The sequence below is a fragment of the Caretta caretta genome, chromosome 2 (assembly GCF_965140235.1).
Source record: "Caretta caretta isolate rCarCar2 chromosome 2, rCarCar1.hap1, whole genome shotgun sequence".
NCBI lineage: Eukaryota > Metazoa > Chordata > Testudines > Cheloniidae > Caretta > Caretta caretta.
This window is the reverse complement of record NC_134207.1, coordinates 242,967,704-242,984,244: the sequence shown is the minus strand read 5'-3', so window position 1 is coordinate 242,984,244 and position 16,541 is coordinate 242,967,704. Positions and strand designations below refer to the sequence as shown.

Genomic DNA, 16,541 nt, shown 5'->3' with positions numbered 1-16,541 from the left:
TTTTTGAAGCCACTGCTTTCTAGAGTACAATTCCTCTATCCCTCTTACTCAATTTTTCTATTAAATATAATTCCCCCCACTTTAATTACAAATAGAAATATTGGCCAAGATTTTTGAGTGACTAGTAATTTTTGGGTGTCCAACTTCGATGTTTTAAAACCTCCTGCTTTTCAGAAAATGTTAAGTATTGTGACAGGGTCAGGCCAGATGACTACAGGAGAGTAATAGAAGGCAGATATATTAGCCCCAGGCTAAGTAGGTCCCTTTTCCCTGAGTAAGGTAACAGGGAAGGTTCCAGAACAATCAGGAACCTTCTGGAGACAATTGAGACAGGCTGATGAGAACACCTGCAGCCAATCAAGAAGCTGCTAGACTCAATTAAGGCAGGCTAATCAGGGTACCTGGGTTTTAAAAAGGAGCTCACTTCAGTTTGTGGTGTGCATGTGAGGAGCTGGGAGCAAGAGGCACTAGGAGCTGAGAGTGAGAACGCATACTGTTGGAGGACTGAGCAGTACAAGCATCATCGGACACCAGGAAGAACCTCCTATGGTGAGGCTGAAGAAGGTGTTGGGAGGAGGACATGGGGAAGTAGCCCAGGGAGTTGTAGCTGTTGCACAGCTGCTCCAGGAGGCACTCTAGACAGCTACATACCACAGGGCCCTGGGCTGGAACCTGGAGTAGAGGGTGGGCCCAGGTTCCCCCCAAACCTCCCAACTCCTGGTCAGACACAGGAGTTGTTGGCCTGGACTGTGGGTTCATAAAAATGGCCAAACTGAGGGCTGCTGTGAAGCTCCAAGGCGAGCAAATCCGCCAGTAAGCACAAGACCCACCACGGTAGAGGAGGAACTTTGTCACAGTATCCACCATCCAAGAAAAGACGCTTTGAGGGTGTCTCAACCTGAACATCCCAAATGACTAGATACAATAGAAAGTGTTGGTAGTGTGTTTATACTTCTGTCAACTTCATCACTGAAGCAACAACATTACTAATGTTATAAGCACACATCTAAGAGCTGGGATTGTTAATTTGTGTTTGTTTTCAGCTGGCCCTGCAGAAGAAGGGAAAGTATCTTATACAACTAAAGATTCTCTTTAATCTAAAAATGAAATTTAAAAAATACATATTAATAAAGCTCACATAGTAAAAAGTTCTGGCTAAAGCACTGCACTACCCAGTAATTTAATTACGACCAAAACCTATTGAAGTATTACAGAACTATATTATAGAGCAGCGCCATTTGTATAAAATGGCACACTTAAGGTCAGGGCCAGAGAAGTATTGTGCCAACCTATTCCCCTTGATGTATACCATTGACTTTAAGCCTAAGGATCCTTCAAAATGTGAAACACATTCTTGTTGATCACTGATATCTTCACTTGGAAGGGAGCTGCACCTTTATGAAATCTGAAGAATGTGCTGTGTTTTGCCTTCAGTGAAGTGCTCGCTCATTTGAATCCGAATAAGTAATAAAAGTTGCACAGCAAGATTTGCATTTTAGTTTGTGGAGATAAAAATTGGCTATTACCCCCGTCTGTTTGTACCAAATCATAGTAAATGCCTTTAACAATTATAGTACTTGTAAATAATCACCCGTACAATTTACACAGCAGAAAAGAAGACTGCTGGACTGAATATTCATACATGAGCTGAATGGGTTATACATATTGTCTAATAATGTGTGTATAAGTCCAAAGATGAGTACAGAACCATTAAATTGTGAACCTACATTAAAAATGATACCCTCTGCTTTCTTTAATGAGCTTGTACTGCTTTTTATTCCTGTTAATTCTGAAGAACCCAATACAGCTTACACAGATTCTGATCCTCCTTAGCTGCCATCAGAATTGTTTGCTAGATTCTAGTTAGGTGCATACTGAGAGTACAATTTCAGTACAGTGGAATTAAACAGATATAACTTGACTAATGTAGCTTGCAGAACTTTCATTGTGCGAGAAGGAAATAACCTAATTTGACTCTGAGCCTAGGCTTAATTTACAGGGCTAGCACTTGGGAGGTGTGAGGATTTTTTTAACATGCAAACTGGAATACAGGGACCCCCTAATACTATTTTTTTTTTTTTTTTTTTTGGAGTTGCTGTTCAGTGTATAACTACAATTTAGGAGTAGGTAACATTTTTGTAACCTTATGTGGAATTCTTTATTTTCTATTTTCTGATACACAAAAAGATACTAAGCACATCACAGAAACAAGTAAGGACTCATCTGCCCTGTAGAATTTACACAACAGGTGATGTGACGACGTGGCTCATTGATGGATAGAAAGAGGCAGGGGCTAGGGTTTGAGACAGTAAAACATGTTCCTCTCCTGGCAGTTCTGTTAGGTCCAGCTTTTTTTATTACCATTTTACTTCTCTCAGGCAATAAGGCAAGAATGAGCAGATAAAACAAAATTCAGTTAATGAATTGGATAAGTCAGCCCAGATAGCAAGACTTACAAAGAATCTGTTAAAACACATTAATCAGCAATGGATACAGCAGTTAGATATGTAGATATCCAAATGTGCTTCTAAAACAAGCAAAAAATTTGAGTAGGTATAGTTCTGCGTGATCCAATTGCATGTAATTATAAATTGGCAAGATCATGTACTATTGTTTGTCAAGTGATCATTAAGCATGCAACAATTAGCATCATAAAGCAAAATTATGAGTCTCAGGTGTTAAAGTGACATCCACTTCATAACATCTTCCCACTTCTCTCCTTTGTGATTCTCCCTACTTTCTAAAAAGAATGGTGCTAATTTATGTCTGCACATATTGGAGCTAAATGTATATACATTTTTCAGTTGAAGAGTAGTAGATTTAAATTCTGACAACTTGGATCTACATTAATAATGAGCAAATCTTATAACAGTAAAGCATAATTAATCCCTCACAGAGGTCTTGCTTCTGTTTAAAAGGATAGTGTCAGGTCAATTTTGGCCTATAAGTTTCACTAAACCTATTACGTAATTTGAGGCTAAGAGATGTATTTATATATTTTTAAAAAATCAATAGCAAGTTTTTTAACTGACCGTGCCACCCACCTCCTAGTTCCCTGCTGTGTTTACAAACACAAACTTTGCAGCACTGGGAAGCTGTAAGTGAAATGACTCCATTTTAACTTTTTTTTTTTTTAAACTGTGTATTTGTATGTGTTGTAAGTGGTGGTTAAACTTGCCTCGTGTCCTCTAAAGCATTGGTTGTATCTGGTTTGAGGTAGGGTGTGTATTTGGTTTTTTTTGTTTTGGTTTGGTGGTGGGGTTTTTTTGGTCAGTGATCGTCTTAGAAGTGTGCGATTATTTTCACTGGGACTACTTTTGTAGTGGTGAGAAAGTGGTTGTATTGGTATTTTTAAGGAATCATTTTCTGTGGTACCTTGAAACTCTACTTCCCCTTTTTATTTCTTATGTTGCAACTTATTGATCTCCCTATCAGTCCAACTTTGCAATTAATCCTTTTATCAACATACATTCAAAGATGTTGGCTGGTTTATTTCTTCTCAATCTGGTTTGGATCCAAGGTAGTGGTATAACTGGAATAATTCATAGAAATCTGATTTTTGAAGTTTGTATTATCTCAATTTCTCAAATGTCAGGTCTGCTTTGTAAGAATTGATCTAAGTAAAATATTTAACTAGGAAAAACAAATGTTTGTGGGACAAGGGGCAGTCACAGATTTTTAAAACAAGACTATCATAATCGTTCCTTCTGGTCTGACCTCTTGCACAACAAAGGCCAGAGAATTTTGTTCAATAATTTCTACTTTAAGATCATAACTCCTGGTTTTGAGGTAGAGCATATCTCTTAGAAAGATCTCCAATCTTCATTTAAAGACTTGAAGTGATGGAGAATCCATCAGACCTTGGATCATCTTTGTAGCTCTTTTCAGAACTCTTTCCAGTTTGACATCCTTTTTGAATTGTGAATTCCAGAACTGGGTAGTATTCCGGTAAGTCTCGCTAATGCTATACATAGAGGTAATGTCGGCTCCCTATTCCTACTCTCTGTCCCCCATCTACTATATTCAATGACCAAGTTAGCCCTTTTAGCCACTTCATTGCACTATGAGGTCCATAGTGCAGTTAGTTATCTGCCATGACTAAGGCTAAGATTTTTGTCATGGTTATTTTAATAAAAGTCATGGACAGGTCACGGGCAATAAATCAAAATTCACAGAAGCTGTGACCTGTCTGTGTGACTTTTGCTGCTGTGGCTCCATGGTTTCCCCTGCACCATGGTGGCTGGGAGACATGGGGTTCCCTCTCTGCCTGCGGCATCTGGGAGCTGCAGGGTGACCATATTTCCCAAAGAGAAAAACGGGACATCCCCAGTCACTTGCCCGAGGCTGTCTCCCGTCACTGGAACCCTGAGGAGGGCCCCTTCAGGAGTCTGTCACCTGTCGCTGGAATCTTGCAGGGGGCCCCTTGTTCCGGCTGTCATCTGTCACTGAAACCCTGCCAGGGCCCTGCTGGCTACCAGCTGCAGAGTCCCACAGCCCCTGTGGTTGAAGCAGAGAATGTCATGGAGTCTCTGGAAGTCACGGATTGTGTGTCAAAAACATAGCCTTAACCATGACCTCCAAATACTTTTTACAGTCACTACTTTCTAGGATACAGTAATCCATTGTGTTAGTGTTACCTACATTCAAGTTTGGGATATCCAAAAAAATACCTTGTATTAGTTGGGTCAGGAAGCCTTTAGTATAGGTTTAAGTGTTTCTAAATAGGAAGGGTATTTTTAGTTGATGTGTTTTGAGTGCAGTGTTTTCCTTTATAGAGTTTTTGATGAATGCTGATTTTTCTGGGTAAATGTAGGACAAAATATGACTGTTACGCACATCATCACACTTCACTACACTTGGGGAATCTGAAATCAAGCAAAGTAAATGTTACCAGGCAGAGATTACTTTTTTCATTTATCAAAAGAGCACAAGTAATGAGAAGTAAACTTAGATTTAAAAAAAAATTCTGTTGTCTAAGAAACAGGTAAGGACTTTTGTTTGCAACCTGTAATTTTAAAGCTGATACTGTAATATTTGTCCATCACTTGGAAGTTATAAAACTGTACACAGTATGTACTGAGAATTATAGCCATACATGTCAAAACATAGTGTCTTTTGGAACAGGTCTGATCCAATTAATAATGGCATCTTGTATTTACTGACAATTTTTATGTGCAAGTACTCCAAGATAAATACTGACTAAAATAATAAATCAAGCAATTGTTTCACATGCTGTATAAAAGTCATTAACATCTAAGAGCTAATGGGATAAGATCATGTGATATTAAAATAAATATTAAATTCATTCTCAATTGTGTTTTCAGAATTCCTTATGGAATTCCAGTGTGATACTGTGGCCAGAAGGGCTAATGCATGCCTTATACATGTTGAGAGTTGAATATGGAATAAGAGTAGGGAAGTTGTGTTATCTCTGTACTTGACACTGGTCTGACTGCTACTGGAATACTGTCTCCATGTCTGGTGTTGTAAAATCAAGAAAGATGTTGATAAATTGAGGAGGATTCAGAGAAGAGCCATAAAAGATAGGAAAACATGCCTTATAGTGAAAGAATCCAGAAGCTTAGTCTGTTTAGCTTAACCAAGATAAGTACCTAAATGGTGAACAAAACTTTGGTAATGAGCTCTTCAGTCTAGCAGACAAAAGTATAACAAGCTCCAGTGGCTGGAAGTCTGGCCAATTCAGGCTAGAAATAAGGCATACATTTTTAACTGCGAGGGTTATTAACCATATGCACATGAAATTGCTAGTTAGTATCAAGGATTTTTAATACAACTATTCAGGAGTAATACCCTATGATTGGAGAATAGCTAACGTCAGACCTGTGTTTTAAGAAAGGGGGAAGTTATCTGGGCAATCACAGACCTGTTAGTCTAACCTCAATAGTATGGAAGACTGTGGACCACATGATGAAAGAAAGGAAAAGAAAAAACTAATGAAGGTAAATGGCAAAGGGAGTGTAATGCACCATAGGAACATGGGTTTACCAAGGGTAGATTGTGCCGGAATAACCTGATTTCCTTCTTTGTGAAAGTAATTAATTATATAAGGAAAATCAATAATATACCTAGACTTCAATAAAGCATTTGACACTATACCAAATAGCAAATTATTAGTTAAATTAGAGAAGGTGGGGATTAGCACAAGAACTGTAGGTACATAGGGAACTGGCTAATTAAGAGAAGGGAAAGGTGGTGCTGAAAAGTGGAGGGAGATTACTAGTGGAGGGTTTCAGATTTGAGGGAGGTTACTAGTGGAGTTCCTCAAGATCTTTCTTGGGATTAGTCTTCCTCAATATTTTTATTATTGACCTTGGCACTAAAAGTAGGAATGTGCCAATGAAATTTCCTGATGATACAAAGTTGGAAGTTATCAATACAGAGGAGAATCAAAACATTATACAGAAATATCTGGCAGACCTTGAAGACTGGAATGATGGGATTAAAGTCAAAGGTAAAAAGTACAAAGTCATGCACTAGGGCAGGGGTCCCCAATGCGGTGCCCGCAGGTGCAATGGCACTAGCCGGGGAAGTTGTGTGCGCCCGCAGGATACCGCACCGCTGAAATGCGGCCACTCAGCGAGGCCGCCGGCGAACTGCCTGCCGAAATGCCATCGAGAAACGGGCAACGTTTCTCGGAGGCGACACTTCTTTCCACTGCCACTTCTACGTGGCATTTTGGCGGCGGGATGTCTGGCGCCCGCCACAGTCTTCTGGGAATAGGAAAGTACTATTCCTACAGAAAGGTTGGGGACCGCTGCACTAGGGTCTAATAATTTCTGCTACAAGCTGGGCTCTCCTCAATTGGAAATGATCGAGGAAGAGAGAAACCAGGGTGTGTGGGTTGATCACAGAATGATGATGATGAGCTACCAGTGTAATGGAGCTGTGAAACACATAAATGCGGTCCTAGGATGTATCAGGTGTGGCATTTCCAGTAGCGATAAAGAAGTATTAATGCCATTGTACAGGGCACTGGTAACATCTCATGTGGAATACTGTGTACAATTCTGGTCACCCATCTTTAAGAAAGTTGAATTCAAACTGAAACAGGTGCAGAGAATAGCTATGAAAATGATCAAGAGACTGTAGGTCCTATTTTCTGAGAGTAGACTGGAAAAGGTTGGTTTATTTAGCGCAGTGATTCTCAACCTTTCCAGACTACTGTACCCCTTTCAGGAGTCTGACTTGTCTTGCATACCCCAAGTTTCACCTCATTTAAAAACTACTTGCTTACAAAATCAAACCTAAAAATACAAAAATGTGGCAGCACACTATTACTGAAAAACTGGTAATTTTTTACATTTTAACCATATAATTATAAAATAAATCAATTGGAATATAAGTATTGTGCTTAAATTTCCGTGTACTGTGTGTGTGTATAGAGAGCAGTATAAACAAGTAATTGTATATATGAATTTTAATTTTTATGGACTTTGCTAATACTTTTTATGTGGCCTGCTACATAAAAACTAGGCAAATATCTAGATGAGTTGATGTACCCCCAAGGGTACGGGCACCCCTGGTTGAGAACCACTGGTTTAGCTTGTCAGAAAGAAGGCAGAGAGAGGCTATAATAGCTTTTTATAAAGACATTAGGGCAGTAAACACCAAGGAGGGTGAAGAGCTATTTAAGCTAAAGGAAAATGTTGGCACAAGAACAAATGAGAATAAACTGGCCATGAACAAATTCAGGTTGGAAATTAGAAAAAGGTTTCTAACTGTCAGAGGAGTGAGGTTCTGGAACAGCCTCTCCACAAGAGTTGTGGGGGCATACAACTTAATTAGTTTTGAGAGTGAGTTGGATGAATTGTTTAATGGGGTTCCTTGGGATGCTGGGGAGCAGGTCTCAGGAGCCCAGGTGGGCACTTCTGGTTTATGTACTGTTCCTAATTGCTCATGCTTCACAGTTTCAGGTTGTCCTCTGCAGGGATCAGGAAGGGATTCCTTCCCCTATCCCCTTCCAGTGTGTTCTGGGGCGTGGTTTTTACTGGTCTTCCTCTGAAGCAAAAAGCTGGAAATGGGACACTGGATGGGGTGGACTAGTGCTCTGAGGGGTTCTTGCTCTCACTGATCACCCAATGTGGGGTCGGAATGCTTCCCATGATAAGTTTGGCAGTGACCCTGGCGGTTTTTCACCTTCCTCTGCAGCATGAAGTACAGGTTATTTGCCGGGATTATCTGGGTATATCTCTCTTAATGAATTCCCTGATACTGATGTCGGATATTGATGCATCTTGATCCCTCCTGTCCTCTGCTTGTGACACATAATAGTTTAGTCTCCTGTGGGCTATAATACTTTTGGTCTAATTTTGGTTGTTGGGTTCAGCATACAGGTGCTGGGTGGTGTTGGTGTCCTGTAATATACAAAAGATCAGATTAGATGATCTGATGGTCCCTTCTGGCCTTAAACTTTCACTCTAAGACATTGGAACAACTTGCCAAGGGTTGTGGTAATTTTCTATCACTGGCCATTTTTTTTAAAAATAAGCTTTTTTTAATGCTGTAGTTCAAGTGAATTAATTCAGGGAGGTCCTACAGCCTTTGTTTTTATACAAGAGGTCTTGTAATATTCATTTTCAAAGTCACCTGCTTTCTCTCCTTCCACTAAGCTAAAGACATTGTGTGGTTACAAAGGTTATTGAAGTATTTAGTATCTCACTCAGTTTTGTGCTCTGGGGGTTGATTAAAATGCTTTTGTTTCCATAGGTACCTCAACACGCAGTTTATTAAGAAGAACAAATTAACTGAAGCTGATCTTCAATATGGCTATGGAGGTGTGGATATAAGTGAACCACTGATGGAAATTGGAGAGGTAAGTAGCTGTAAGAGGTAAACATAAACACATCTTATAATTCAACTGTGTTCTTTTAAATATTGATTTTTAAAATTAAAAATATGTACAATCTAAAAATATATAGCTTGACTTTCAGTGGGAGTATTGAGCACCTTGGAAAATCAGGTTAAAAAGTTTTATAGAGGACTTGTCAGTTCCTTATCTGAAAAGAAAAATTTAATAAGGTACAACCTGGAGGTGGGAGGAAACCTATGTAGGTGTGGATCTGGGTAAAATATTGTTGATAAAGCAGACCTGGAATTTGTCAAACAAAAGAATTGAGAATGGAAACAGAGATTGGGAAGGATGTTAATTCCTGCCCAAATCTTGCTTCAGGTTGTGGATTTTTAAACTGCATTTACTATGGGATGTTTGTATCTTTACAGCTAGCACTCGATATGTGGAGGAAATTAATGATTGAGCCACTGCAGGCCATTCTCATTCGAATGCTCCTCCGAGAAATCAAAAAGTGAGTGCTTGCTTGTTTTCTATGAGTTACAATGTTTCTAACCTGGTCTAAAATTTTTTTGTAATTGTTTGCTTGGAGAGGCCTGTGAATTGATTGGACTTCAGCTAAGCTGCTTTCTTACTTTATTATAAGCCAACTCTGAACATGTTGATATTACCTCATTAATGTGCCAAAAGCTTTAGTTGTCGAAAATATGAATGCTTTTGTTGCGATTTACTTGTGCAGAAAGAGAACCTGAGTTGAAAAATTTAATTCTCTATAGTTAGGCCTGGAAGAATTTAATGATGATTATTTTTTTGAAATTCAGTTAATATCGATTTTTATTTTTAAGCTTTTTAAAAAAAATTTCTATTTAAATAAATTTCCAGTTTCACACTGGGGCTACAGGGGGCTACCTGTGTGGCTACAGGACTGATTACACTGGATCCCTGCAGCTGCGAAGTGTGGAGAAAGCTGTCATATTGGCAGTGCAGAGCAAACGATCCTGGGGGAGGCCACCCCCTTGCTGCATGGCTCCTGCCTGGGGATGGCCCCCATGCTCCCAGCTGGTCTGTGAGCGAATGGGACCGTGCCAGTGAGGCTGCCGAGAGTTCCCTGCGCTGCTGTGGGGTTGGATTCCTGTAGGCGCAAAGTGGGAGATTTTGCTTGCCAACTGTTACCAGTTGATATATATATATATATTTTTCATCTGTTTCAGTGTGTCAGGTGAAATAGATGTTTACTAAGGACTAACAGTTCAAATCAAATCCTACCAAGCCTAACTATAATCCAGAGGGAATGTTCTTTAGTACCGAAGACTTGAGACTAGAACTCTGGTTTCTCTTCCTACTTCTAATGCTGAGTTGAAGAGAAACCTTGAGCTAGACACAGTGTTTGTGCCTCTCTTTATATATCTGTGTAATGGGAATTTTTACCTACTGCACATAAGGAAGTGTGTTTTGAAGGTTAATATTTCTATATTGGATGAATATAGTCAAATGAAGCACTTTGTAATTGCTTTATAGCATACTAGTAACTATTCATATTTCATTTCTATTCCTTTGAACTGGATTTTATGAAAATGTGTTAAGGACTGATATTACATCCTTCTGAAAACATTACTTCTGAAGCCTGTAATATACCTAATAATGTTTAGAGCTGCCTACGACCACTTCTTCTGGAGCCAACATGGACACTGATTCAAGGATAAATTGGGTGTTAAGTAACAATAATCATATCTTAACTCTTGAGTCTGGTGAATGAGGGTCATAAGGGTATACCACTTAGCAATGCAGAAGTTTCTGTTTAATTACACTAAGGACAAGCAGCACGGATTCTCATCTTGACTATTTATTAGCTGACCTAAATGTGAATGACACTACTGAGATAGAGGGCCTGATCAATGAAAATTGGGTATTTCGTAGGAAAAGGATGCTGACACACTTATTAGAGAGGGCTATTTATTGTCAACCATGAAGCAACACTTTCAATAACTCTGAAAATGATCACATTCTTTCCCTGTGGAGAATTAGCTGATTATGGGCCTGATCCAAAGACTGTTGCAGTCAATGGAATGTCTCCCATTGATTTCAGTGGGCTTTTGATCAGGGCCTATAAGAGAGTGGTGCTGATTGATGGGGTATTTTGGTTTTTGTTTTTTTTTTAAAGAAACTTTGAAAGTGGTAAAAACTGTGTGCCTGTAGGGCTCCAAGCAGCATTATCGTCTAATGGCTAGACCTGATTTCTCTTTTCTGCTCTGCCACAGGCACTGCTGTATGACTTGAAGCAAGTAATTTCACATCTGTTCCTTAGTTTCCCCATCTGTAAAATAAGGCAAATGACTTTCCTTTCTAAAGCAATTTATAATCTATGCATGATGAAATGCAGTATACAAGTGAGAATTGGTTATTATTGTTACAAAAAATTATTTCTTTCAAGTACCAGACAGTGTAGTGCTTTCTGTCAAACTTTTACAATTTTGCCTTTTCTGAACTAACATTTCAGTAGTATTTGTGCTATTTTCCATGATTCATAGATATTAAGGTCAGAAGGGATCATCAAGTCTGACCTCCTGCACAATGCAGGCCACAGAATCTCACCCACCCATTCCTGCGATAAACCTGTCACATATGTCTGAGCTATTGAAGTCCTCAAATCATGGTTTAAAGACTTCAAGGAGCAGAGAATCCTCCAGCAAGTGACCTGTGACCCATGCCCCATGCTACAGAGTGCATGCAATCGTACATAATTAGTACAAGCAATATTGCCAGCAACTAATATTATGGCAAAGAACAATTGTGAAGATTTTAGTGGCAACTGCAGTAGCTGTCTTTTAGAATCAAGTTTAGCAGTGCAGGAATTGCACAATATCTTCTGAAGTAGCAAATATTACATGAAGTAGATGGAACACTGAACTATATAAAAAACTGAATTATATGCACACTTCTCATATCTAGTACTCAGTATGCAAGACTGTACATAAAAGTAAATTCTGCTTCATGCAATTATTTCGCAGTCCACTAAGGTGTTTTGTGTTTTTTAAAAAGCATATCAGTAAGTAGAAGGGGAATTATACCTCTTATAACTGGAACTTTTAATGCATAACACAATATAAAATTAGTAAATAAATATATCCCAATGATTGTAGCCTTGTTGGTCCCAGGATATTAGAGAGACAAAGTGGGTGAGGTATAATCTTTTATTGGACCAACTTCTGTTGGTGAGAGAGAGAGGCTTTTGAGCTATACGGAACACTTCCTGAGGTCTAGGAAAGATATTCAGTGTCGCAGTTAAATACAAGGTCAGACAGATAGTGTAGCATAAGTAGTTAGCACATATTCTAAGGGATCTTTCAAGGTTAAGTGGCCTGTTAACACCTGTCACAGAGTCAAGTCACCAGGGTGATGCTCTGGAACTATTCCATACAAAGCCAGTCAGGACTCTGGGGTAGCATGCCTCCTCTCTCTGAGCATACTGTCTCCAGGGCAAGAAGCTTACACAGCTTTGACCTTCTGGGGTCTGACTTCGGAGCATTCAGCATCCCCTTCTACATCATGCGCTTCCCGCAGCGAGTCCATCCAGGCAGGGTTCCTGAGGAAGCCAGAGAGCCCTGCGCCCCAACTCCACAGTCAGATGTGTCTCTAAGCCAGCCAATAAAACAGAAGGTTTATTAGTCAACAGGAATACAGCGTAGGACATAACTTGTTAGCACAGAAAATCAGTGACTTTCAGCCAAGTCCATCTTGGGGGAAGGGGAGCCCAGAGCCAGGGCTCTGGCCCTCCCCCTGTGCCCCAAGACAGCCGAGACTGACTCTCTTCCAGCTGCCTGGCCCCTGCCCTGCCCGTTGCTCTTCCTCCGGCCTTTGTCTCGCTTCCCCAGCCAAGAGTCACCTGGTCGCATCCCCCTGCTTGGTCTCAGGTTATGAAGGGGTGGCCATAGCATCCATGCGCACAGCTAGATTAGCCTCCACAAAAGTCATTCACCCTTATTCCCACCACCTAGACATTGGTGCAATACACAGGGAAACTGAGGCACACACAGCATTCATGCAAAAGAGTAAGTCACATAGGCTCACATACAACATAACAAGAGAAAATCTCAACTATGTCATAACACCCCTGGAGTCATAAGACAAAAAGGGGGTTTAGTGGGTTGCAGATTGTCATACATTATAAATCCAGTGACTTTATTAAGATGGTGGTTGTTAATGTCTAGCAAAGTTATGAAATTAAGCTCCCAGGCTCATCTTTTGCAAGTGTTGTGCAGGTTTCCTTTGTGGATGAGGACTGATAGGTCAAATATAGAGAGATCACTTTGTGAAAAGTGTTCAGCCACAGGTGATACGATATTTTTCTCTTTTATCATTTTCCTGTGTGCGTTCATTCAAGACTCTCCTGATTGTCTTTCTGGTTTTACCCACACAATAGTTATTGGGACATATAGTGCACTGGATGAGGTACACTGCATGTTGTGGTAGGAATCTGTAGGAACCATAGGTCTTGAAAGGTGTGATATGTGGGGTGTTGATCATAGTAGCAGTGGAGATCTGTCTGCAGGTTTTGCATCTGTTCTGGCAGGGTGTCCTGACACTTTGAGTTAGTGTGTCCCTCAGAATACCATCTTTGCTAACATGGACATAATTTCCCTAGATACCAGAATCCTTAACAATGACGGCATGGGTGCCTGTTTCAAATATTTACAAGACAATGGACAACCCTCAGATACCCACCTAAAAAAAACACATGCCAAACTCATCCATTTAATCCATTTTACATTCAACAACAAACACTGAGTCAAACTGCCATACGTACTAGGATGGTTACCAAATATGTCAACTTCTTCATGGGCCCCCTTGAAGAATTGCTGCACAAATGCACCACAAAACCAATTCGATAATTTCATCCTCTGCACAGATGACTTAAGCTCTCATAGATTTCCTCCACAACTTCAACAACCACTGCCCATCCAAACTCTCTCTGGAACACTTCCGCACTAGTATCAACTTCCTGGACACCATGATCAGCTTCAAATATAAAACCCTACAGACAACTACATACAAGAAATACACAGATCACGACACTCACCTTCATATGTCCATTAACAAACCAAGAAATCTGTTATCTACAGCCACTCAAATACCACAGAATATGCTCTGAGGAGAAAGCCGGGGATATACTCAAAATCACCTTCACCCAACAAGGACACTCCACCAGAGAAGTAGATCACATCGTGTAATGGGCCACCCAAATAATCCAAGAAAACCTACTTCAGTACAGAAATAAATCCCCCTCCAACCGCACACCCGTAGTTGTCACCTACCACCCCACACTGGGACCCATACTGGGTGTTATTGAACAACTCCAGCCCATACTCAATGGGCACCCCATCCTGAACAAAATCTTTCCTGAGCCCCATCTTCTGACCTTCAAACAACCTGCCAACCTCTCCAAACCAATCAGAAGCAAGCTCCCCACAGACCAGGACACACCAACTCAAAGTGGCATGATATCCTGCCAAAACAACAGATGCAAAACCTGCAGACACATCTCCACTGCTACGATGATCCACCTCCACCACATCACGCCTTTCAAGATCCATGGGTCCTACACATGCCTATCACAACATGTGGAGTACCTCATCCAGTGGACTAAATGCCCCAATAGCCCTATATGTTTGAAACCAGACAATCACTGTGCTCTCGAATGAACTTACAGAGGAAAGTGATAACAGAGAAAAACACCATATCACCTGTGGGTGAACACTTTTCACAAAGCGATCTCTATATCCGACCTATCAGTCCCCATCCACAAAGGAAACCTTCACAACAACTTGAAAAGATGAGCCTAAGAGTTTCAATTCATAACTTTGCTAGACACTAAAAATCATGGTCTTAATAAAGACACTGGATTTATGTTTTATAACAATTTGTAACCCACTAAATCCCCTCCCCCTCTCATAACTACAGGGTTGTTAATGGACCACTTCAGCTTGAATTGTCCCTTAGAATATGGCTTATCTACTTACGAGAAACTATTTGTTTGACCTTGTATTTAGCTGTGACACTCTGAGTATCTTTCCTAGACCTGAGGAAGAGTTCTTTGTAGTTTGAAAGCTGGTAATAAAAGAGAATATATCATCCACCTTCTCGCCTATATTTCACTGAAACTGTTGATACGTTGGAAATGGTTTTTATGGCTAGATTGTCAAGTATGTTATAGAAAAATAACTATAAATGTTGTGAAAGCTTTTTAGTGCAATACAAACTGAACAATTTACTTGGAATTTTTTTTAATAAAGGCTTCTGACCAAAAGCTTAAACACATTTATAGTTATGCTTTTAAGTAAGTACAAATGACCGTTATACTCTGTGTTAAAAATAAGTCTGTAAATGTGTATTAGTTTTAAAGCAAGAAGACAGCAAAATATAACTAGGAGACTTAAAAATAATCCTGAATATAACACACTTTGTTCCCCCCCTCTAGCCCAAGCTATACTTCTACAAGGCAAGCTGCATGTCAACTTTTGCATTTGTGTTTGAATACAGCAGGAAGCAGACAAGATCATGAATTGTGAGGAAAATTCAAGTATGAAATACCTAAACAGAGAAATAATTTGAAAAGGATTGACGTGCTAGTTCAAATTAGAGTAATTAGTAGAAACTGACTAAAACTAGGTTACAGATTTTTTCTATTAAACACATATAGTTAACTGGTTTCTTTATCAGAAGGGAAGCCATGTTAGTCTGGATCTGTAAAAGCAGCAGAGAGTCCTGTGGCACCTTATAGACTAACAGACTTATTGGAGCATAAGCTTTCTTGGGTGAATATCTGACTAAGTGGGTACTGATGAAGTGGGTATTCACCCACAAAAGCTTATGCTCCAATATGTCTGTTAGTCTATAAGGTGCCACAGGACTCTTTGCCTGGTTTCTTTACTAGTTATGAAATTACTAATAGTTGTTGAGGTGTTCATATTATCCACTGTGAAAAGAAAACCTATTACATTCAGTAGCACTCAGAAAAATAAATGTAAAAATGGCATTTTAGTCTTCCATATTCTCAATGACTTCCATATCAAATTTGACTAGTTAACAAGTCTTAAAGGTTTTCTTAAAGCACAGCTTGTTCAGAAATCAAACTGAGTTCTTCCTCATGGTATACTTCCATAATCATTACAAACCAGTAATGTATTTTGTAGTTTTGTTCACAAAATTTGCAACATAATTTGCTCTTTAGTAGTTGGTTTGTTTTGCAATGTTGGATATTGGCATTAGTGCACATAAAAATTCCTAGTAAACAAGCAGATATGAATCGGAATATGTACTTAAGAATAAGATACTGTGTACGAACTATCCTGGATCCTTTTTTTTTAAACAGCTTTTTAACCACATTTATTAACAGAACTTTGGATCTGAAGTAGTAATTGGACATTTGTTCCTGCATTCTTTCTGGTTACTTAAAGAATTAACACTACATTTATTTTGAAGGCCATCTCATGTAAACATAGGCTTTCCTTGCAAGGACAGCCTGTGTTTTTACTGTTGTATCCTGAACCTTAAATGTGCCTATTGGTCACAGTTGTGCAGTGTGCAATATACTGTTGCCTTGTCATTCCACCACTATAATTTAGTTGTTAAAATGATATAACAGTGTGGTTGACATGAGTTTCATTGTGTTCTACTTTAAAAGTTGTGCAGTTTTCTTATTCGATTGTAAAAAATTCAAGCGTGGAGGTGTTGG

At 39.5% G+C, this 16,541-nt stretch overlaps 1 protein-coding gene across 4 annotated transcripts in view; it reads left to right on the top strand.

Moving 5' to 3' along the window:
* The window catches only part of CUL2 (cullin 2), an 86,912-nt gene that overhangs the window by 24,280 nt on the left and 46,091 nt on the right, over positions 1–16,541 (top strand). For all 4 annotated transcript variants that reach the window (XM_048837703.2, XM_048837700.2, XM_048837701.2 and 1 more), the window contains exons 5-6: positions 8,728–8,833; positions 9,241–9,323. In XM_048837703.2, the coding sequence (XP_048693660.1) occupies positions 8,728–8,833; positions 9,241–9,323 (189 nt within the window). The remainder of the gene's footprint in view (positions 1–8,727; positions 8,834–9,240; positions 9,324–16,541) is intronic.